This window comes from Erpetoichthys calabaricus, chromosome 7, assembly GCF_900747795.2.
Source record: "Erpetoichthys calabaricus chromosome 7, fErpCal1.3, whole genome shotgun sequence".
NCBI lineage: Eukaryota > Metazoa > Chordata > Cladistia > Polypteriformes > Polypteridae > Erpetoichthys > Erpetoichthys calabaricus.
Genome location: NC_041400.2, coordinates 129,793,707 through 129,819,892, shown reverse-complemented (window position 1 = coordinate 129,819,892; position 26,186 = coordinate 129,793,707). Strand labels below are relative to the sequence as shown.

The following is a 26,186-nucleotide window of genomic DNA, read 5'->3' as shown; positions in this document are numbered from 1 at the left end:
GAGTAGTGATTTACTCAGGGTTAACAGCTGCAGCAAATTCCCCAACAATCTCTTCCTTTTAATTGTTATTAAATTCTGTTATAGTATGTCAAATACAAGACATCAGACAGATGAGCATCATTTAAAACTAGTGTGTTCCTTACCTTGTCATTACATTTGGTTGTCAGCTCTTCTAAATATATAGCTTGGCCCTCTGACAATGACAACATTTTATCCTAGCTAATCAGAGACTTGTTGATCTCAGTAGTTATGTACGCCACATTATGCAATTGGTTTCACTTGACCTTGCTACCAACTGCCTCCGACTGACTAAAATTATGTAAATGAAGGCAATGACTGAAAATTACTGGAAAGTGACTTGGGCTTAAGAAGTGCACTGTGGTGTGGTGCTAGCATTGAGTATTCAGATCTTGGTTTGATCCTGAGTTGAGATGCTTTCTCTGTGGCATTTGTATGCTCTGCCTTTGTTCTTATGGTTGTCTATAAACGTGAGGTCTCTAAGGCTACATCCATGTCACTACTTTTTCACTTCAAAACGGTGTCTCTGTCCACAGAGTTTTCACATTGTTTGCAAAAGTATTTCCATCCAATTTAATCGAAAATCATTATGACTAAGATGTTTACCTACACTGGGCATGCATGCATTGGTGGAAAAATACTTGAACAGATGGTAATGCCGCTGGCCACAGTAAATTAATTGATTAATTTAGTAAGTAATTTGTTGGAGCAGTTTATTAGTTCCACTGTTCTTGAAGTAAAGCAATTTTTAAAGATTCCCTTTAGCGTCCAGCTAATGAGATTGAGGCTTACACCTGTTTAAAACCTGCTTTTAAGGCCTGTGATCAGTGTTTATGGAGGCATTTAGTCTACGGTCTACAGTGCCATTTACAACTAACAAGTGGGCTAATTTCTGCCTTAGCATTATTTATTGTTGTTATCACCCCCTTCATCCATTTGCTAAACCTGCTTTTAAAATTAAGAGATGTGAGGAGCATGCACCACTCCCATGCCCATTCACACAGTGACAATTTAGAGCTGCCAATTAAACTGAGTCCCTGGTAGAAAACCTGTTTGAAGTAAGGGCAAAGCTACAGGTGAGTCCCAGTCAGACTGGGCCCAACTAAAATGAGTCCTGGACCACCCAGTGTAATAATAGATTCATTTTGTATATGTATTTTCATTTGTTGTATAGTTTCTGGGCTTATACATTCTGTTTTTATTGTCTAAGTTCTATTTAGATTTAGTTTGAAAAAGTTTAACTTTGCTACCATTTTAGTTTTATTTGTCTATTGTCTTACGTAACGTGACCTCACCATTGCATTTGTGACATCATGCTTGTTAAGTTATAAATACAATAAGTAACGGTGTCGATCTGCATGATCCCACTGAGGATAAATAATGTGTGTTTTCTGTAGCATAGTTAGCTTATTTTTGAAGTAGGCCATAGTGCTCGGTTTGATTTGGCTTTTTCACTCTCATTTTTGCCCACAACCTCATTGATTCTTTGTTGCCTAATTATTTTTTGATTTCCAGGTTTTGATCCTTTTACTGTATGTCTCTGAATTCATTATAATAATAATAATAATTAATTACATTTATATAGCGCTTTTCTCAGTACTCAAAGCGCTATCCACACAGAGAGGAACCAGGAAGCGAGCCCACAATCTTCCACAGTCTCCTTACTGTTACCATCTCTGTATCTTTTCTTTGTTTCTTAATAATCCTCAGACACTTGCATGTCTCTTAACATAAAGTCACAAAGGATTATTTTACAGTGCTTTATATAGTATGTTAATTAAACTTTGCCATTCTTGTTAAGAGAAGTCTGATTGTTATTATTGATTATTTTTTAAACAGTTACTCAATTTAACCATTTTGTTTTATTGTCTGTTGAGAGCCCTCTCGCTAAAGTTGTTTCTTGAAATTTTGGGGGGTTGTTTATTTTGAGGTGCTTAGATGCACATATAGTAGATTAAAAGCTATAGTGAATCCAAGGTCAGTTTGCAAATATTTCAGCAAGAAACTCCTATTCAGAAAAACATTTAACATTTTTAATGAGCACAAAGGAAGTGAATAAAAATTAGTTGTTATTGACTACTGAAAAATTACAGCCAAAGACATACTCCACAATAATGAAGAAGAGATAGATTTAACCCCACTGTTGGATCTATTTTTTAGAACATTAGAACAATCTTGACGAGAACAGGCCATTTAGCCCAACAAAGCTTGCCAGTCCTATCCAGTTAATTCTTCTAAAAAAACATCAAGTGTAATTTTAAACTTCCCTAAAATCCTACTGTCTACCATACTACGTAGTAGCTTATTCCAAATGTCTATGGTTCTTTATGTAAAGAAAAACTTCCTATTGTTTGTGTGAAATTCATCCTTAACAATTTTCCAACTCTGTCCCCATGTTCTTGATGAACTCATTTTAAAGCCACAGTCTCGATCCAATGTACTAATTCCCTTCATAATTTTAAACACTTCATTCATGTCTCCTCTTAATCTTCTTTTGTTTAAACTGAAAGGCTGAGCTTTTTTAATCTTTCCTCATATCTCATCCCCTGTAGCCCTTGAATGAGCCTAGTCGCTCTTCTCTGGACCTTTTTTTGTGCTGCTATGTCCTTTTTGTAGCCTGGAGACTAAAACTGCACACAGTACTCAAGATGAGGCCTCACCAGTGTGTTATAAAGCTTGAGTATAACCTCTCTGGACTTGTACTCTACACATCGCATTTGTAACGATTAAGCAAACCATAGATGATATGTAAATAAAGGAAGTGATTTTTCCCTACACCATTCTATGAAATAGAACTAATTTAAATGCAACCTAGAAAGAGAACAAAAAACTACCGTACAAAACAAACCTGTGAAGAAACCACATTGATACAAACTTAAACTGAGAATCACTTTACTATCATATAAAGATCCTTACAGTTTTCACCAGAAGCTCCTTCATCTCCAACTCATTAGGTCAGACTTTATTTAATGGTATTCCTGAACATTTTCTTGTCTTCAGCTAGTTTAGCTAAAATCTTGATTTTTTCAAGTCCCGTCCTTCTCTCAACCATTTTCAACCACGTCCACGGTCTTTTCACCTCTCATTTTGTGTATGCTTTTGTCAGACACATTTCCTGTGCTCTCAGCTCTTATAAATGTTTATGTTTTCCTCACTTTAAGTTCCCAATAAAAGAAGACTTATTATGTCCAACTCTTTTTGAAGAATTTCATCCCGAAGGGTTATCAACAGAAGAAATGAGTACAGAGGGAATCCTAGCACCAAGAAACGATGAAGTCAAACAAATTAACATGAAAATTGACGATCGGTTACACAACAATGACATGTAAAATTTTAACAGGTGAAAAGAAAGGTAATGTAGTACATCTTTCATGGATAACATTAGACACCAAAGGAGATCTTGATATGCCATTCATATTAAAACCTTTACAGTTTCCCGTTACATTAGCTTTTGCTATGATAATTAACAAATCACAGGGACAAACATTCAAAAAAGTCAGTTTATTTATTAGAGAAAGAAACGATATTCACTCACGGGAAGTTATACGTTGCGTTGTCACAATGTAAGTCCAAACACAGAATCAAAATTCAATGTGATATTGACTAAAAGTTAATTCAAAAAATTGTTTTTACTGAAGTTTTACAATAAAAGTTTAAGTTTAAAAAGTATTTGTGTGTTAATTTCAAAGCCAAACAGAACGAAAACATGTAACGCAACAAATACCTCTAACGCAACATGAAACATAATTTTCTTTAAATTTATTATCCATCCATCCATCCATTTTCCAACCCGCTGAATCCGAACACAGGGTCACGGGGGTCTGCTGGAGCCAATCCCAGCCAACACAGGGCACAAGGCAGGGAACCAATCCTGGGCAGGGTGCCAACCCACCGCAGGACACACACAAACACACCCACACACCAAGCACACACTATGGCCAATTCAGAATCACCAATCCACCTAACCTGCATGTCATGTTTTACTATTTTTTACAATGGTTAATTACTTGCTGTAATGTAAAATAGTTAGTTCTATTATGCATATGTAACAATTCCCATGAAAATAACAATCTGTTTAAATGGTACATCTGCTTCTCCATATGCGAGCGGCAGATCTGCGAAGTGGCTAGTGCGTAGCGCCTGCCCAGGGGTTGGAAGCAAGCAAGCAGGGGACAGAGCCCCCTAGTCTACGAAAAATGTCCCCCTTGACTGTGTTTAAGTCACATGACAGAAAACAGTGTTCCATTGACCTTCCTTCCTACCAATTTTGTAGTTACACTTTACGTTCTTTTTTCACTTCAGGAGGTTTGTTTTTCTCTTTTCATATTGTCTAAATGTGCTTTTTTATCATTTACAAGAAGATCAATCTAAGATCAGTCTCTCAGCTCCAACAACTACAAGTCACCCAAGAAACTGTTCCCAGTCCGTGCAGCTTTCCTTCAGGCTAACATTCACCAGTCTCAGGTGGTACACCAATAAACTACCTCACTCCCAGTACACTTAAAGTGAAAGTGATGGGAATCCATTACTTTATTTCTTATTCATTTCTTTTCTACTGAGTTTACCAGTCTGCAAAGATATTTGTGCATGTTTCAAATGTAACTCCTCAGTTTTGGTCTGGTGCCTCTGAAAAAAAACTGTTGGGTTACACACCTTCTCAGAGGTTATTATGAGAGTAATTAAATTATCAGCAAAGAAAGAAATTTACAAAATAATGTGCCTTATACAGTAAACAAAAGTGTTTTACAAGAATATTTGGAAGGCACACAGCATTTCTACACCATTTATGAACAAATATTTGTGTCTGATATTTGACTAATAGAGGTGCACTTACGTCTGACATTTTTATTGTTGGATTTTGCGGGGTTATTGATTCAAACAGAAAACTGAACATTGGCCATTTTAATAACAAATGTAATCTTTCTCAATCCTTTTGGTTCTGGTATTACCCTTTGTTCATACCTCCTTTTTTACTTTTTTAAAGATGGTTGTGTTGTGACAAGGCAACTCATTTTTGCTAAAAGACATCTGCATTTATTTTTTTGCTTAGTCTGTAACAAGGCCATAGGGCATCTGGGGACTTCCCTGATAGTACTAATCCACTCATACGCACTTAGCCAAATTAGGATCACTAAATATCCTAATATGCACACTCGTGAAATATGGGCAGAAGTCGGGATACCCATAAAAAAAGTAGGCAAGCTCAGGAAGATCACTTAAACCCTGCACAAACTTAGTAGTCTGGATTTGAACCTAGAGGAATGGATATGTGAAGTAGGAACACAACCCATTGTATGGTCATGGCCCCAATAAACAAGCAGACTGGTGATAATTGTTCTTTTCAATGCATAAGTTAGTTATTTAAATTCAAGAATCAGTAAACATGGAACAAGATATAGAAAGGGGTTTAACATCTGCATAAGAAGGTCCAGGGAAAAAGCTGAGTTTATTTTTTTCGTTTTGTTTATTTGTACTTAGTTTGCACCCTTTCCTATCCATTAAGATTACTCCACTCAGTGGAAAAATTGTCCAGGACAGACTTTGACTAGAATGGCATATACTGTATGTATTTTTTTAAGGGCAAACAAAAGAGAATTGTAAAATATAACAGAGAATCATTCCTTAGAGCATATCAACAGACAGATGTAAAGGTGCAAAGCAATCTTTTGACCTGTAAAGAGACAAGAAACAAAACCATGAAAAATAGAAGAGAAATTTTCACGAGCCCTTACACACACATAACTGAGAAAAGCATTACCAAATGAAAAGAGTGAAAAAAATCCAATACAGACAATAAAAAAATGGCAGTAATTTAATTGCATTCCTTGTGTTTATTACTCTAATTTTGGTTTAATTTGTTAATTAGACATAGCATTACAGTATACTTTGGCTTCTGTATCATCATACTGGGTTTAAAAAATGCTAGAACACCTAGTGTTTATAGCATACTAAATAAACTCTGTATACATCTTTCTGTTTGTCTTTCCATCCATTATACTGGTTTGGGTGGGGCGGGAGCTGGGATTAAGACGATTGTGAGTCTTTGTGTAACATTTTTTTTTAATTCCCAAAGTGTGAATATGTGTTTATGATTTAAAACATTTTTAATGGTTGAACTCCTTCATATGACCGTAAATCTATAATAAAATGGTCTAAGAGCCTCCTATGCATACACAAGTACTTTTTCTTATACAGTAATATTATTTATAACATGAAATTAAAGAATAGGATAGATCTTAAAACAATGAAAAAACGTTTTGGAAAGTAATTCAAAACATTGAAGGCATATCTTCCATGCCTTGATGTAACCACATGAAGCCACCAGCTTATTAATATGATTATTGAAGGAAAGACATCCAATGTAAACCCTATTTTATCATGATTAATATTAGAGGAGATGCTGCTGTTCTTTTCCTATCTGAATAGGTTTTATTTTTGCATCCTGAAGATGTACATTTAATTGTAATTGATGAATAAAACAGTTCCAATGGCGTGCTCCTTGTGATGGACCATGCTTTGGCTTCTGCCTTGCATGAAAAGGGACAGGTTCTACTGTGCAACACTGAAAAGAATTATGCAGTGTGAAAAATGAGTGAACGAATGAATGAATGGGTACAGACAATGAATGGGTGGAAAATTATACAATTGTGACACTCATTGTGAAGGGGTTATTGAACATGATTACAACAAAGTATACATTTGTAGTCAAATGAAAGGCATAAATAAAAAGTAATATATTAGTCTTCTATCCTGAGACACTCTGTCCTTCAAAATTCCATTTTAAAAAATGTCATTTTTTTCTTCCAAATATGCCTATCATCAGCATATTCAGTTCAAATTTGAAAAATGTTTTAGTTTACATTGAGTAAGCATTTATGGCATTTAGCTGTACATATTTTCAAACTGGTTTCCTGACTTCTCTTTCTTGTCCTATATTTCTATCAGTCATTCTCTCTCTTTTTCCCCCTGTATATTACTGTATCTATACATTTATGTTTATAATCTTGTTAATTTTCAGCTTCTGGATTAGCACTGACCTTTTACTGGAATATCCCCAAATGTCTTTGTGACATTTTTTTTCCATCTTGGTTCATCTTATATGGCTTAGTGGGACCTCCAGGACAAGTATTAAAAGCGAGTATCAGCCATTGATATATTTTTAATCAGGGTAGGCAATGTCTGGTGATATGGAAATTTGAGTTTCTTTTTTTGTTTTTCCTTTTAACCCTTTATTTATAGCCTTGATGTTGGGCTGTTGTCCACTCTCTTGGATCACTAGCTACACTGTTTATTTATTCTCTTTTTTAACATTTTTTATTATTTGGTTGTGGAAATAGAGGGGTCCTTTATTTTTCTTATTGTTACCGCAAAGTCAGTTGTAATAGTTTATTTTTCTTCTGTATTTGTTTAGCTCAAAAAATTAATTTGATGACAAATAAGATTCATGGAAATTATAACTAGGTTAACTCACATATTGCATGGTTGTGTGTTGTATTGTCATAAGCGTGGCACAGAGAACAATGTGAGCGGCGCGTTTGTATTTATGAAAAAAACTGCGTAGTTTCCCTCTTTTGTATCTGAGTTGTTTTGAGTTTAGCAAAGAAAATGTAAAATTGCTCTTGAGGAAACAATATTTTTGATCTTTTAATCAGCAACATTTCAAAACCAACAAGGTTGCCTAATTTTAGTTCCTCTGATTAGCTGGAATTTCCTTGTAAGCAGTATTTTAATAATTTTAAGAACATGTAGAGACCATAGTTTGACCAAAGCTTATTACTTTATCATGTTTATTATTTGACAATTACCCTGATTATGTCAGTGAAGGTGTTCCATCCTGAGAAAATGAAAACAATTATCAGTTTACACTATGAAGCATGAAAACATCACATTGGTAAAAATAAGGGTGCAAAAATACACATGGCTATATGGTATAAACTGTTAGGTAAATGACTGTATCAGAATACAAACCAGCAGGTTCAAAACAACCTAAATTCCCAGCAGATATCTGACATGTATAGTTAAGGATATTGGTGCTATAAATATACTTTTAACGTTACATTCATTTTTGTGCTTAGTTCAGATCCCAGCCCATATGCTTATGAGGTGAATTGGCAATGACAAATTGGCTTGGTGTGTGTGAACAGGCTCTGCATTGAACTCATGTCCCATCTATGGTAGGGCTGATATATATACAATGTGTGTGTGTGTGTGGGTGTGTGTGTGTTTGTATATATAGAAGATGCCCAGTGGGGGCATCTGACCTCACCCATGAAACCCAGAAAAGGCCCCATCCATTCGGGTCAGTGCTCTATAAAAAAAAGATGTCTCATTTGGACCCGGGCCTTATACAAGACAGAGCTCCTGTGTGACCTCGACAGAAATCATTGTGCCCTTGTGGACTTGATTAAACATGATTGCCCATGGACTTCTCCAGTTTTTTTTGTGTATATATATATATATATATATATATATATATATATATATATATATATATATATATATATATATATATATATATATATATATATATATATATATATATATATATATATATATATATATATATATATATCGGCACGGTGGCGCAGTGGGTAGCGCTGCTGCCTCGCAGTTGGGAGACCTGGGGACCTGGGTTCACTTCCCGGGTCCTCCCTGCGTGGAGTTTGCATGTTCTCCCCGTGTCTGCGTGGGTTTCCTCCGGGCGCTCCAGTTTCCTCCCACAGTCCAAAGACATGCAGGTTAGGTGAATTGGCGATTCTAAATTGGCCCTAGTGTGTGCTTGGTGTGTGGATGTGTTTGTGTGTGTGTCCTGCGGTGGGTTGGCACCCTGCCCGGGATTGGTTCCTGCCTTGTGCCCTGTGTTGGCTGGGATTGGCTCCAGCAGACCCCCGTGACCCTGTGTTCGGATTCAGCGGGTTGGAAAATGGATGGATGGATGGATATATATATATATATATATATATATATATATATATATATATACATGTATATGTATGTATGTATATATATATATGTATATATACTGTAGATTCAGAAAGTATTCAGACCCCTTCACTTTTTTCACATTTTGCTACGTTGAAGCCTTGTGCTAAACTTATTTAAATTTATTCAAAGTTCCACCAAAATCAAAAAGCATAAACAGGATTTTAAAAAGTTTTGCTAATTTATTAAAAATTAAAAATTTATAATATCTCTCTGACACAAGTATTTGACCCTTTGCTATGGCACTTGAAGTGTGGTTCAGGTGCATCCCATTCTATTGGTCATTGAGATGTTTTTACTCTTTGTTTGGCGTCGACCTGTGGTCAATTTAAATGATTGGACATGATTAGAAAAGGCTCTGTTAAATTTCAGTAAAAACAAATGGGGGTGTTCTAAATCTTATGACCAATAAGAGTATATATACACACACTGTAGATACATACATACATATATATATATATAGAGAGAGAGAGAGAGAGGGAGAGAGAAAGTATAAAATTATCAACAGTTACTTAATTGCTGTAATTTATTAACTTTCTAAATCTGATTTTTTTCAGTATCTAGATAGCACACAGCAGAAATCATCCATGGACAGGATACCACAGGGCACACTCATGCCTAACACCCCTCATGGCCAAAACTGAGTCACATGTCAGTATTTGATGATGTTATTTTTATTGCACATACTAATTACTAATAAATTGCACAATACTAATTTAATTCTGATAAATACATCTAATTTAATCTAATCATTTTCAATATCCTCTTATGTTACATTTTGAGCTGCTATGATTTCAGGACAGTAAACAATACAAGGCAGTTGACACCATGGAAAAAAACTCATTCTCAAAGTTCATAGATTTAGAATATACAGTACATGCAATTGCACTAGGAACATCATGAGAGAATGATGAGAACATGTCAATTCATCACATTGCCCTTTCCCTCTTTGTATATTTGTCAACTATTTCTCTACTAGAACTGTTTATTTGGATCTCTTTTGAAGCCTTAACAAATGTTTTGCCTCTCTTGTTAATAATTGATTTTTAATCATGATGTCCTTTATTTAAAAACAAGCCATAACTTTCTGTTACTAAGTTGCGGTATGTACTGTCCTAGGGAATCTTGCCTTGGTTCTCCCTGATAATTTTTTATGTGTTTTCTTACACTTTCAGGTTGAAGAAGGAGGCAAGGCAGCTCTGTTGAAAAACAGACTACAAGTAGGAGATGAGGTGGTGAGCATCAATGAGGTGGAGTTGTGTGGTTCAAGACAGGAAGCCATCTCCTTGGTGAAAGGGTCCTACAAAACCTTGAAGCTCATTGTTCTCAGGTACTCTAATATGTCTTACAGTAGCTACCATGAAAAAGAGCATAGTGTTTAATAGACCAAAATTTCAAGTCTAATAATACCGTTATGTGCAAGTTTGTTACTCAACTTGATTTGAATAATACTGGATGTTTAGTTCTGAAAAGATATTGGAGGTGTTTTCATTGCCTGCTTACTTACATGACACATTCAAGTGTTTAATTTGTTCATTTTTGCTTTGCATAGCTGAACTGACCCTGAGTACTAGTAGTACTAGTAGTAGGAGTAGCAATAGTAATAGTAGCAATAGTAGTACTAGTAGTAATAGTAGTAGTTTTTTTAATATGTACAATACAACAATATTGTTACTTGCATTGATGAAGCACTCTATTGGTGTAAGTAAACAAGCTTTGGATCACATATTATTATTTTCAGTTTACAGCTGACCGCCCAACCAAGTTTAGGTTTTGTCAGCGAAAAAACAAGAAGGTGATGGTTTTCAATTAACTAGGAAATAATGAGAAGTCAAGCAAAATTACACCTTTTAATGGCTAACTAAAAAGATTACAGTATGCAAGTTTTCTAGGCAACTCAGACCCCTTCTTTAGGCAAAATGTATTTAACTAGGAAATACATTCTTTGGACACTGGAGGACTGGAAAAATGTCACTTGGTCTGATGAATCATGGCTTTAACTCGTCAAGTTTATTTCTAGAGCACATTTAAAAAACACCAGATGTTTACAAACATTCTATACAATAAAAGTAAATCTGGAATAATAGAAAGTTACCTTTTAAAGTTAAATTCAAAATAATACACTAAAAGACTAAAACATACAGTAATTCCAGGAAAAGAGTCAATAAAACACAAATTTCCAGGCTTAAAAGGACTAATAACCCTGGGGAAAAAGTTGGGTTTTTAAGTGTAATTTAAAAGTTTCAGAAAAAGTGGAAGGCCTTATAGAAAGGGGTAAATAATTCCACTGCCTAGTAGCACCAATGGAAAAAAAACACAATCACAAATTACAATAGTAACTGATTAGAAAGGCACAGGAGATCTAAGATATCATATGGGGCCAGCCCATGTAATGCTTTAAAAACAAACAGACTAACTTGGAGCAAGTGAAGAAAGGCCAGTATGGTTCAAATACTGCCTCTCTTCTTGGAGCTAGTCAGATGTTTAACAGGTGTATTTTGAACAAATTTTAGGTAAGACATACAATAAGAATAAGAGGATGTAATCAGATCATGCAAAACAATGTCAAGGTTCTTAAAAGAAAGAGATGATTTTCATTTAATTTGGCAATCACCCTAGAGTATGATGATCTGAAAAAATCACACAATTAATAGAATCATCGGATATTTGCTGACGGCAGGACTAGGATATGGCAAAGACTTCTTCTTTCGGCTGCTTCTGTTAGGGGTTGCCATAGCGGATCATCTTCTTCCATATGTTTCTGTCCTCTGCATCTTGCTCTGTTACACCCATCACCGGCATGTCCTCTCTCACCACATCCATAAACCTTCGCTTAGGCCTACCTCTTTTCCTCTTCCCTGGTAGCTCTATCCTTATCATCCTTCTCCCAATATACCCAGCATCTCTCCTCTGCACATGTCCAAATCAACACAATCTCGCTTCTCTGACTTTGTCTCCCAACCGTCCAACTTGAGCTGACCCTCTAATGTACTCATTTCTAATCCTATCCATCCTCGTCACACCCAGTGCAAATCTTAACATCTTTAACTCTGCTATCTCCAGCTCTGTCTCCTGCTTTCTGGTCAGTGCCACCGTCTCCAACCCATATAACATAGCTGGTCTCACTACTGTCCTGTAGACCTTCCCTTTCACTCTTGCGGATACCCGTCTCACAAATCACTCCCGACACTCTTCTCCACCCATTCCACCCTGCCTGCACTCTCTTTTTCACCTCTCTTCCACAATCCTCATTACTCTGTACTGTTGATCCCAAGTATTTAAACTCATCCACCTTTGCCAACTCTACTTCCTGCATCCTCACCATTCCACTGACCTCCTTCTCATTTACACACATGTATTCTGTCTTGTTCCTACTGACCTTCATTCCTGTCCTCACTAGAGTATATCTTCACCTCTCCAGGGTCTCCTCAACCTGCTCCTTGCTATCGCTACATTATCGCTGATAATGAATTATAATAAATCCAGAGCTTAGTTGACTAATAAATATATTACTTCACTCAAAGGTGACATAAAGTAAAGGTGGTAGAAATATTAAAGCCAGGTCCTTGAAAGTAATTTGTTTTTCCAGTCCAGGAGCCTCATGCATAATGCCATGCGTAGAATTCAAACTAAAACATGGCGTACGGACAAAAGTGGAAATGTGTGAACGCACAAAAAAATTCAGATGCACAAAACTGTCCATACGCCAACTTCCACGCACTTCTGTTACATAAATTCCCGTCAGCGTGAAAAGTAACACCTGTGCACGCGCTTGCCTCCCCACCCCGACTCCTCCCAGAATTTTGCATATATCTGTATAATGTAATATACATACTTTACTGCATTTCATCTTAAGAATGATATCAAGAGCTCCAAGAAGATAGTGCTTGGAAATCTAAATTGATTTAGAAGCCAGCCATCATCATCTGTAAATATGTCTTCTCTTCTATTGAATTGAATTGAATTCCTTTATTGTTATTGTATGGTACAATGAGGTTCAATATGCAAATCCTCCATAAACTTATTTTCCTATAAAATGATAAAATAACAATAATAATAATAATAGAAATAATAATACAATAAAAAAATGAAAAATATACAATACGTAAGCATAAGTAGCTCAGATTGTGCAATATTACAACTGTAGTGCAAGTTTAAAGTGAGGTAATTGTACTTATAAGTACACACAGTTCTACCAGGAGCACTTGATGGACTGATTGAGTGTGTTTAGAACTCGAGGAAACTGTTTCTGAACTGCCAGGTCCCGACAGGAAAGTCTCATGCCTTATAGGCGAAGTTCAAATAGACTGTGTGCATGGCTGAGGCAGTGTATGCCAGATGCTATATCCCGATAATCCTCTTTCTGATGAACTGCTGTAGAGCTGTGATTCCACATTCAGATATAGAGGGTTAAAATATTCTGAGTGGTGAGCCGAGATTAACAATGCTAAAGCAGCTATAGTATTTGGAATAGTTTGGCAATTCCGTGTACCATTATATTGTTACAGGTCCATTACAATCAGATGCCTTAAACTAATAACGATATGCAGTTAATTTCAGTGTATTTAACAAAGCTGTGTCAGGGATGTGAATCTAAAAAAGAAAGGGAACCACACAGGAACAGTAGCACAGCTTTGACACTGAGTGCTTCCAGTTTGCGAAACCAAGCCAAAAACTTGTGTACACACAGGTTAAGGCTGGCGTGAGAATATGCATGGCTTTACGCCAAGTTTAGTTTTTATACATCTCAATGTGTGCGTGGAAATGAGCGTACGCAACATTTGTGCATACGCACCGTTTATACATGAGGCCCCAGGTGATTCAAGATGATAAATAAGGAGGTAAAGGAAAAACTGCACAGCTCATAAAAAAGTTCTTGTGCAGTTTCCACTGGAGGTAGAAATAAATTGTTTAAAAATAATTTTTTTTTATGCCAATGTTTTTCAAAAGTCGGTGGCTCAAATAAATCTAATAACACCTAGAACCGTTATTAACTCAAACCTAATCAGAATTTTTTGTGCATACATGATTACAGGTAGATCACAAAATATGTAGCAGGAGAAAACAAAATCCAATGAACAACAATTGTAGTAATATTACTAAAGAAAGTTAAAACAAATAGTAAAAAGACTTGATTTTCCCTAAAAGGTCAGCAGATAAAGAATCTGTATGAAATTCTGTAAACCTGATCCATAAATACCATATTAAATGAGTTTTATTAAAGGATTTTGTGGTACTTGCAAAAACAGTGAGTATAAAGCTTTCTTAGTCACGCCTAAGGCCTAGACCAACAGGACAGGAATTGAGGTATGGTCATAAGGTCAGTGGCAATAGAACTAACCCTGGTTACATTTAAAGAAAGCAGCTTAGATTGTTAACTTCATTCCGGTCACTAGAAGTAAAAATCTGCCCTTTGTAAATCCAGAAAGGCTCTTTGTATATTAGCCACTTGTTAAAATCCCTATCGAGGGGTTTAGCGTTTTTCAAGAGTAAACTTTGTCATTACAAGAGTGATTCTTCTGAATAAATTATTGAATTATTTTTTTTTATACTTAATAACATTTGTGTTTTTTTATTTTTATGCTAACTGAATCGATTTCTTACATTTTTGACATCTAACCATGGCTGTAAATGGATTACCTTTTTTTAGCAATAGATGTTTTTTACGTTTAAGACTTTGTTTTTGGTTGTGTATTATTATGGGCTGTTTCTTTCATCTTGTTATTGCTGGCTTTGTGGCTCATTATTAACATAACAAGAAAGTCCTGTTTTACTGGCATGATGAGAGGAGTTAATTAAATATTCTTAAGATTCACTCAGTTGTCTCAGTTTTCAGCTTTTTCATTTGCCCTCAAACTGTTAATGCAGTAATCATAGCAGTACTCTCATCTCGAACAATGGTAAAATAATCGCATTCAGTGAATTTTGTTGTTTTGGAGTTGCTCTTAACTCCACATAATGAAAGTGATATTGGCAAATCTCAAACAGTCTTTTTGTAGTAGGACTTAATCATCAATTGCATAATCTAGTTTAATTAAATCATATGCAAGGCCCTGTTTTAAAATAACCTTTTTAGTAGCAAGCAAATCAGGCTATGACTATTTATAGAGATAGTTTGACTGCACTTTTAAAGAATCAGAAATTAATTTTAAACATAGTTTTCAGGGTTATGCCTTGTGAGCAGTTAAGGACATTACTGTAGAAACAGCAAGCTGCACTCTTACTGTTGATTTGACATAATAAACGAAACATACTGTACATTAGTTCAAGGATGTCCGTTGGTGAGGCATCACCTTATGCTTTTGGGAGAGCGGTTGCTAAGAACAACTATGAGATTACTGTATTATTACGAGATTACTGTGCTCCATTGCACTGAGCCAAGAAAACCGAGTAGCATGGAGATTAGAAGGCCCTTTTTGGTTTTCCTTAGTGGATATAAAAACTGAAATGAACGGTCTTCAAAATGCAGTAAATAAACAACCTCAAGAGTTCTTCCTTTGTATAAAATCAGTTTGTCCTTCTCTGATTCTCTCTATAACCACCACCAGTACCTTTGCATTTGAGAATGTGCACATCTAAAGCATGCTCACAGGTACAATATGACAGCTGTTCTTATACAGTACATTACTTTATTTAATACTGAAAGTGCAGGATATTTATATACAATGGATAAAAGATAAGGTTATGCTAGTGGCCATCTGTTAAGTAAGTAATAAAGCTCCAAAGACTTTGCCAATATCTAGCATTTAGTGAATAGCATTTTTAAAAATTACAGGGCAGTTTTATTCTTCTGTAAATCTCAAAGGCTGGCCACTGGTTGATCAGCTGCTGTAACAGATGTGTTATTTGTTAATACGCCCATAGCAGCCTTTGGCAGAGCTTGTGGGTCAGTTCAGTTTACAGTACTAAAGTACAAATTGTACGTGTATATGACTCCTAACTCTGATTCGTAGCAAAGTAAACCTAATGAGAAAATCAAACATTAAAAGAAAAGATGTAATATTGCTCAACCTGACAAACACATTAGGTGTAGCCCTAATAAAGTAAATCTGAAATCTGTTGGTAGTTATTTACATTGTGTGAAAGAAAAAAATATAGTTTATCATGGCATCCTGCTAGCTGGTAAAATACCACACGCAGGCAGCATAGTGAAATGTGACCTTGAGGAAGCTGGCAGAGTTCTTGTTCTTAGTTAGTGTGCATCTTTCTTCATCTTCATTTAACATGTTGTAGTCTCCTCACTGCCTCCGTTTTTATACACAATAATTCAGTCATTTATTTTGGTGCCTACTATTCTGAATTGCAGGTTCAGACTTGATTATGTTGTAGTTGGTTTTGTCATCTTGCTTTTGTTTGTACTTCATTGTTGAATGCTTGGTGAACCCCATCATGACGTTGCTCTGTGGTGAAGATTATATAAAATCAGAATTACTTAAAAATTTCTTAGAAAATTTTTAATGCTGCTGAAATCTAGAATGGTCGACTTTGAAGGAAATTTAAGATAGATAGATAGATAGATAGATAGATAGATAGATAGATAGATAGATAGATAGATAGATAGATAGATACTTTATTAATCCCCAAGGGGAAATTTACATACTCCAGCAGCAACATACTGATAAAAACAATATTAATTAAAGAGTGATAAAAAACACAGTGCAAGTTAAAAAGTGTAAGGTGTAGAGTGCGAGGCAGGTATAACAGTCAATAACTTTGTATAATGTTACCATTTAACCCCCCCTCCCCCCGCTCCCCCCTGGGGGGGAACTGAAAAGTCGCAGTTTTTTTTTTTTTTAGTGTGGGGGAGGAACAAGCTCCTCAGTCTGTCAGTGGAGCAGGGCAGTGACAGCAGTCTGTCGCTGAAGCTGCTCCTCTGTCTGGAGATGATACTGTTCAGTGGATGCAGTGGATTCTCCATGATTGACAGGAGCCTGCTGAGCACCTGTCGCTCTGCCACGGATGTCAAACTGTCTAGCTCCATGCCTACAATAGAGCCTGCCTTCCTCACTAGTTTGTCCAGGCGTGAGGCATCCCTTTTCTTTATGCTGCCTCCCCAGCACACCACTGCGTAGAAGAGGGCGCTCGCCACAACCGTCTGATAGAACATCTGCAGCATCTTATTGCAGATGTTGAAAGACATCAGCCTTCTAAGGAAGTATAGTCGGTTCTGTCCTCTCTTACACAGAGCATCAGTATTGGCAGTCCAGTCCAATTTATCATCCAGCTGCACTCCCAGGTATTTATAGGTCTGTACCCTCTGCACACAGTCACCTCTGATAATCACGGGGTCTGTGAGGGGCCTGGGCCTCCTAAAATCCACCACCAGCTCTTTGGTTTTGCTGGTGTTCAGTTGTAGGTGGTTTGAGTCGCATCATTTAACAAAGTCCTTGATTAGGTTCCTATACTCCTCCTCCTGCCCACTCCTGATGCAGCCCACGATAGCAGTGTCATCAGTGAACTTTTGCACGTGGCAGGACTCCGAGTTGTATTGGAAGTCAGATGTATATAGGCTGAACAGGACCGGAGAAAGCACAGTCCCCTGCGGTGCTCCTGTGCTGCTGACCACAATGTCAGACCTGCAGTTCCCGAGACACACATACTGTAGTAGCATGTAGATGATGGCATCCTCCGCTCCCACCTTCTCCTGGTATGCGAACTGCAGAGGGTCTAGGGCATGGCGGACCTGTGGCCTCAGGTGGAATAAAATTGAAATGCCTTTTCTTTCAAATAATTGCAAATCAGCACAAGCCCAAAAATGGTGTTTTCTTAGAAATAAAAATTACTGCAGGAACTGAAAAGGAACAATAAGATACACTAAGTAGCCATTCCTCATCAAAATATGTTCTCTGATTCTTGTATCAGCATTTAGTAATATAAATTCTAAATATCATATCATCAGATGAAAGTCACACATTTTATTTACAAAAGCCAATGTAATAACAATAAATTGCAATGAAAAAAACATATAGTAGAAAATTAAATAAAGACACTGTTACGATGCGGGTTCACTCCATGTTCCCATCTTGCTTCTGGGAGCCCTTGAACCCGACACTGTCAGTAATGTCACCGATGAGCTAGACAGTGAGGCAAAACAAAGCAAGGGGATGGTGCAAAAAGTGCAAAAGTGCTTTTATTAAAAACAGCAACAACAAAACAAAGTGTCCAAATTAAATAAAGTACAGTGTATCAAATGTCTTCAAATAAATAATCCATAAAACAGGTGAAAAGTGGAGGTTAAAAAACACAATGGAAAAACAATCTAAAAACTAGAGGTAAAAATAACAGCTGGAAGCGATCTTTTTAAAACACAAAGCACGGTGCCTCCTTTCCACTTGTGACTCCCCTGCTTCTCCCCCTGCTTCTCCCATCCAGGCTATGCATCAGGGGAGCGTTTGAGGTAAAATTTGATTGTCTTTAGCTTCTGTGAATGTTGCTAATAAGATGGGAGCTAGCTGAGTGGAGAATTTCTTATACAATTCAACAGAGTAGCCATCAGGGCCTGCTGCTTTCCCACTCTGAAGTGACTTTATAGCATCTAGTAATTCTGATAGTGCCAACGGTTTATCCAGTTCCTCTGCACAAAGAGTATCTATTTGTGGTATCTGTAATGCATCCAGAAATACATTAGATTGTGTGTTGTATTCTTTGAACTCTGTAGAATCTTAGGATTTATAGTAGTCTCTAAATGTGTGCATTATATTTTTATGGTCAATGATTTTGTCTCTGTTCGTGTTGGTGATTGCTGGAATTGCATTGCGAACTTCTTGCTTGTGGATTTGTTGAGCTAAGAGCTTATTAGCTTTCTCTCCGTGCTCATAGTAATGATGTCTTGATTTAAAAATGAGTTGTTCAGTTTCTTTGGTTGTTAAGAGGTTGAGTTCTGAATGCAGAGCCTGCCTTTTCCTATGAAGAGCCTCACTTGGACACCTGACATGTTCTTGATCTATTCTAGTAATTTCGCTGGTGAGCTCTGATACCTTCTTGGTTTCTAATTTATTTCTGTGGAAATGATATGAGATAATCTGTCCTCTTAAGAAGGCCTTCAGAGTATTCCTGCAGAGACCTCTGAGGATGTATTTGTCTCTAGAAAAAAACTGATTTGTTTTGATATAAATTCTGTACAGTTCTCGTTTGCTAATAAAACTGGGTTAAGACGCCATCTGCAAGATGAGTATGTGGGGCATAATGATTTTAGCTCCAAGATCAGAGGGGTATGGTTGGAAATTAAAATAGTGTCGTACTTGCAAGATTTAATTGTAGGCAAGAAATTATTATCTATAAAGAAATAATCAGTTCTTGAGTAGCAATGATGCACTGGTGAGTAGAAGGAATATGTTCTTGAGTTTGGGTTTAGAAACCTCCAGGGGTCTGATAAGTTGTGGTCAGTTATAAACTGTGTAATTGTCTTTTATGAGTGTTCACATTGGGAATGGATGTAAATACATTTTGCATGAATTCCCTATCATCTACATTTGGTGCATAAACATTTATCAAAATCACTTTACAGTTAAATAAATTACCTATGACAATCACGTCTCCCTTCAGGATCAGATACTACATCTGATACCACAAATGAGACCGTTCTATGTATAAGAATTCCCAAACATCTAGTTTTCCTTGTAAAGCTAGAATGGAACATTTGGCCAGTCCAGTCCTTTGATCCTTGCTTAATAAGTGGGTCTCCTGTAAAAATACTATTTTAGCGGCATGTTTAGCAGCTGTTGAGGGTGAGAAATCAGGGAAAATATGAATGTGGTTATTTTCAAATATGATCTCTTGTTTCTGTCTAAGAAGTGACATTACATTAAACTTAGATTGTAATCTCTCGAAGCGCACAAGAAGAGTCCTAGGTTTGGAGGTATTTGATCCACGTATGCAATAAACTGCTGCTGTCTCAGTGTCTGATTTAAAGTCCTCTCCAATTATTTTTGAGAATAGTTCAGCTACGAATTTCGCTGGGTTTGGACTTTCATGATTCTCAGGTAGACCTTCGATAATATTATTCCTTCTGCATCCATCTTCCAGAGCAGCAAGTCTGTCTCAGAGTTTTTTGCATTCGGAATTCGCAGCTGTTGCTTTTCCAAAGCAGATTTTAACGATGTCTAAAGCACAGAGGAGAATCTGTGTAAATTCAATTTGTCGTAATTATAGGAAACCCTCAATAAGATGTAGAATGCTGTACCTTAAGACTACAATTATGTAATCTTTTAACCTCATTTTGTTTGTAGTATGTCTATCACAAATAATACTAACTTAATACAGTATCAATGTTATAATGCATTAAGTTAGTTAAAATTACATTTCATCCTATGTATTTATTTACTATATCACTAGAGTTTCGCCAATTAGAAATACATAAACATGACAGACCTTTATTATCACTTGACCAATAATTATTACTACTATTAACAAAAATAAGCAAAGTAGTGCTCTTTAAGAGAATTTAGAAAAAAAAGAAATCCATATAATCCATTTTAATAGTCTTTTACTGACTTTTGCTAACCAAATAACAGACAACTAATTTTGCATTCAGCATATTTCAGTGTCATGAATTTATCAGTATTATATACTGTAACACTATAATATATATACTGTATAACTATATATAAAGTGAAAAAGTAAAATAATACATATAAAAAAATGGAAAAAATAAATACAGTTCAAGAGCAATACATAAAGTATGTATATGTAATCAATGCATGTAGACAAAAGCAGAAATTTAATATTTCAATAATGTAGAAGTCAAATTTGTACATGTACAATATATATATTGTGACAGATTGGGGCTCTATCGCTCCCTTGAACCCTCTGATCAGACACCAGACACCAGATAAAAGCCCAATTATTATTTTTATTTGGACAATACAGTGCACCAAGCACCCTCCACTCCACAATACTCATAAATATAAACAACTACACAATCAATAATCAATCCTCCCCTCCCAGACACGTTGCCACCCTTCCTCCCGACTCAGCTCAACCCTGGGATCTCCCACAGTCCTTCTTATAGTCCATGACCCAGAAGTGCTTCGAACCCTCAGTCCATGTGACTTCCTAGCACTTCCGGATCATATCAAAACTCTTGTTTTTCATCCTGGAAGTATGTCATTTCTTCTGTCCATGTGACTGGGACGTACTTCCATGGTGTAGGGAACATAGTCCATGATCCTCCCTACAGCGTCCTCTGGCGGTCCCCACGGTATCCAGCAGGGCTGTGAAGGAAAACTCCAATGTCCATAATTCTCTGCTGGCATTCGGGGCACCTCCATGCTGCAGGGAGGGCTCCATCTGGTGGCCTGGGGGTATTGGCTGGGATGAATGGCCGGCCATATCCCACAATATATATAAATACATACATAAGAGTGGTAAAATAAACACAACTTAAAAAGGAACTATGTAAACAAACAAAACAAACAGTAAATAACAATTAGGATGAAAACAGTACATAGCCTAAATTGTTCAAATGAACTGACTATGTTCTAGCAGTCAAACAAATTAAACATGGATGTATACATATACTGTGGTGGGCTGGTGCCCTGTCTGGGGATTTGTTCCTGCCTTGCGCCCTGTGTTGGCTGGGATTGGCTTCAGCCGACCTCCGTGGCCCTGTGTTTGGATATAGCGGGTTGGATAATGACTGACTGACTGTATACATATAAGATTAAAAAGCAAAAAAATGAAAGATGAAAATTGCGGAGAACAAAAAAGGCCATAGATAAGGATAAACAGGAAAAAAATCCTCACCAAGTAAAGTAAATGAAATAAAAGTGTCCACTGACACAATATTTTACTTGAGGTAGTTTTGTAAAGATCATTTATTAGAGTCACCAGACTTCAAAAAACTCAAAAATGGGGTCGCTGTGTCTTCAGGCAATGCAAAAACAGCTTTCTAAGAGAATAGAATTACAAAGTAAGAATATGCATATAATATGATTGGAAAAGGAGAACAACAATGGACAGGAGGAAGAAAATTTTAAATTAAACACTTGTTTGTAAGGGATCAATATCATAACCAGTATAGTATACATTATATATTTTGATGACTGGAAAAAAAAAAACAATACTAAACAGGGAGAATGAAAAATAATAGTAATTTGGATGAGAGACACATAACACAAAAAGTGATGATTAATAGAAAATGATAAAAAAGTGAAAAGTTTCACCTCTATATTTCAGTCTTTAACTCAAAACAGAAATAAATTCCCTAATCAGCAGTGAAACTACAGAACTGCAGGACATAAAACCAAAACTAATAAATTAGATGAATACAGATGTAATAGTATGTGGCAACAGGGTGAAAATGAAAATGGCTGACATCTTACTAAAATGATTTGCTGTAGGTGAGAAATCCGTAAACCATGTTTTCTGTCTCAGGGGATGTGCTTGGAGGATATCAGAGAGGCAAATTCAAAGAAAATTTTATTTTTGAATAGTGGCATGGTGGCACAGTAGTTAGGGCTGGAGTCTCAAAAGTCTCAAGAGTCATGATTTTAACTCTGTGCTTGGTTCTTTATGGAGTTTAACTGTTCTCCCCATGTCTGCAGACATTCAAACAACAACATAATACAAATTACACATCTTTATCTTAAAAGTGTTTATCTTTCTAATGTGCCTAATGAGAAACTGCCAGCAATGAATAATAAAATAGCTTATGTTTCACCATTACTGTCACCTTGTGTCTTTCATAATTTTGAAAAGCATCATGGGCAACATGTTAGCCCAGTTGTTATTGTGAGGTGCCTCACACCTCCAATAAAGTTTGGGGTACAAGTCCATGGCTGGGAAAGGATTTTGCTCATTTCTTCGTATTCCTGCTATGGTGGTCTTCCCACATCCCAAAGATGTGCAGGTTGCATTAACTGGAAACTTTAATTTGGTTGTGCGTACCCTCTGCACATTTGGTACACACTTTATGTTCACTGTTGCTGTGATAGCTGCCAGTTCCCTGAAACCTTGACTTATATAAGCAGTTGTGAGGCCATTATTATTTTTAAAAAGGGCAGAGTTTGAGGGTTACTTTTACTGTTTGAAAAAATGAAAAAGATAGTGCTGATATAAGGAAAAATCAAAAACATTGTACTTCACCTTTAGTAACACGTGGCCATTTTATTGAAAAATTCACTATGTCCATGATATTGTTTTTTCCCAAAGAATATGTTATGACCACCACTTTACCAAGCTATTCACCGAGCAATAATAGTTTAAATTTAAATTAATCCATTTTACGGTATAGGGAGTTTTCATTAGTGTGATATATAATTTAAATGAGATTTGTACTGTGCCTCATTGTAAGGTGTAATGTGGCACTGTTTTGCTCCATTTTATAGCCTCCAATCACTAACCATAAGCAAATAAGCTCAGCTCCAGATCCTTTTGAAATGGCCCTATTTTATTGTTCTGTTTCATGCATTGTATGTATTGATGGTTGTGGTCACAGTAAAAGTAGTGTGTTACTTACAGGGTTGACGAGATGCAACACACGACCACTTTGCCACCATAATAAACTAGAATGTGCTGAAAGATATAACTTAATTTTATTTAATAGAAAATACTATTTAGCTTACCTGATGTACCCCTTACTTACTCTTGCCCTTTGTCATTTCTAAGATGCATTACATTTTTGTAAAATTTAGTAGTCTTTTGTTATATGTCACTCCAGTCTCACCACCATCAATACATTGCTTAATGAGCTTTTCTGAATATTCCCCACTGCCTTTGGCCCACTAGTTGTATGGAATCTTTTATCAAAGGGCTCTCTCTGTAACTCCTCAATTTGTGGACTGTAAAAATGTTTTTCACATTCAACGCCTAATTAGTGAGTGAATTTGCTTCTATTTGCACACTTTAAGCTTACAATGTAATAAAGATCAATTGGCAGTTAAAATATAGCTATAGTGATGTTTTAGCTGTTCTAACCAAAAACAAAATGGATCAGAAAGAGGTAGAATACATTTGTAAAGGAGTACATTTAAATGATTGAACATTTTTATATGCTTTAAAATAAGTAGCTGGACAGTTCTTTAAAATTATGTTGAACTATATGTAATAGTGTAGTGTTCTGCTATATGGACTTAAGCCTGTTTTCTGTGCATTTATGATGGGAGGCTGTGAGGAATATATGCATTAATTCACAAAAACACAAAGCACAAACAAAATGAGTAGACCTACATGTGTAATATATATGAAGACACTTTGAGGGATTTACAGAAGCCGGAGTACCGCTATTTGTATCCTTGGGGCAGAGTTCAGTACGAGGAGTAATTATATCATAAAACAATAAAAGAACAAGGAAAAGAGCCCCTAAAGAAATGCTAGAACAGTTTTCAGAAAGCCGTCACAATGCTATTTCAGACTAAGCTTTGTTTGCATTTTTTTTTCTTCTGTTAATCTGTTTAAGTGGATATTCTGCATCAATAAATATTTAGTTATCTGCCTCAATTGAAGTTACCTATATATTTTGCATTGCAAGTCATTTTTTTTTACATTCGCTTAAGCAAACAGAAGGTCATCTTTGCAGGCAGGTTTTTTTCTTTAATTCAAACGTCACTCTTCATGTCACAGAAGCCTCTTGGCCCTCCCACTTCTTTTCAAAGTACACTGTAATACAAGTTTATAGACAACCACCACCCCCCATCCCCACAGCTCAGCTTTTGCAGAAATCAAATGAGTGACTTTCACTGGGTCCACTGAGACAAACTTAAGAAGTTGAAATATTGGAGCTTTGTTTTTTTGGATCATGAATCCCATTGTCTCTGTAGCTAAACTGGCCAATGCACCTAATTACTGTATTTTATATTATACAGAGTAAAAAATGTATAATGGGTGCTGATCTATTATATCAATGGAATATTAGAAGAGACATCTTAAGAATAATCATATTCATACAAATAAAGTGATAACCTTGCCAGATATGGATGAGAATCTCGATTCCTGTAAGAACTTGGAAAGGTAGGTCACCTTTTAATTATTGTAAAAGTGGAAGCATGTCCTCTTAAAAAATTAATCATATCTGATATTTTGTTACTGTGCATTTATTAAGTTAGCTACATTGAGGTCCAACATGAAAAATGCTGTAGCTTTAAAGATTTTGTTCACACTCAGATTGATAACATTTGAATAGTCAATGCAACAAAAGTATATTTTGTTTCCGTACATTATATAGAAATGCAAAACAACTAAATTAACTGTAAGATAGTAAAATAAATCAGTTGTCGAGAATATTGTTTGTTTTTCATTTTTTGATTTTATATTTATTTCTGTGATTGATATTGCTATGGTTTCAAATAGCAGCAACCTAAAATGTGTAATTATTTAAATCTCAGGAAATATATTTGATTAAAAATGTCTTATGACATCACCCTTGGGCTTGATGCTGGTCTGTGGTGGGAAATAAGAAGACACTGAGAAAAAGTTGAATGAGGTAGTTTAAAATACAGAATGATTTACTTGTACAGTGTGTTTTTGAAAATAATAAACCAGCAACCAGTGTTATAAGTGTGATTGTATGAAACTGTGCTTTGCAGACACCTTTTAATATTGACATTTACATCCTGTACTATTAAACTTTTAACAAACCAACCTCCCGGCCATTTCTAAAATTGTAAATGGGCTTTGAAAAGTTATTTTGATAGTTATTGAGTTGCATGCGTTTGTTTTATGCTGACATACCAGGATCATTTCTCATAGATGAACCCTTCACCTTGAATTTCTCTTTCTGGTCACTCAACATTACTTTCTACAAAGTCTGCAAAGTAAGCTCTGATCAATTCCAGCTAAAAGAATAACTCCATTAGCCGAAGATGCCTTTAGGGTTTTTGACTGAAGGTGACGTCCCTTGCAGCAGGCTTATTCAGCTGAGCCCAGAGTGTAGATATTTTTAACGTAAAGTTAATTTTTAAAGTATACTGACCTGTTAATAATGAGTTAAACCCAGAGTGTGGCCATGTTTCCTACAGTTTTTTTCTTTTCATGTGATCATTAGGCAATTGTTTTCAAATGACTTCTTTATTACAACGTTTCCAATTTGTCAGATGATGGATACGCTGAAGGTTGAAACTCGTTATTAGTTCTGTAGTGGTTTCAATTTTTTCACCTTTTTCTTTTTTCTGAGTAGTTTAAAAGTCAACTGTGTCAAGTCAGTTGCACCTATTGCTTTAAAATGGCGGTTAAGCATGAGCCAGTAGCAT

General features: G+C 36.0%; 1 protein-coding gene across 2 annotated transcripts in view; it reads left to right on the top strand.

Annotated features, from left to right (window-relative positions):
- The window catches only part of shroom3 (shroom family member 3), a 335,910-nt gene that overhangs the window by 144,678 nt on the left and 165,046 nt on the right, over positions 1 to 26,186 (top strand). For both annotated transcript variants that reach the window (XM_051929651.1, XM_051929652.1), the window contains exon 2: positions 10,176 to 10,330. In XM_051929651.1, coding sequence (XP_051785611.1) covers positions 10,176 to 10,330 — 155 coding nt within the window. The remainder of the gene's footprint in view (positions 1 to 10,175; positions 10,331 to 26,186) is intronic.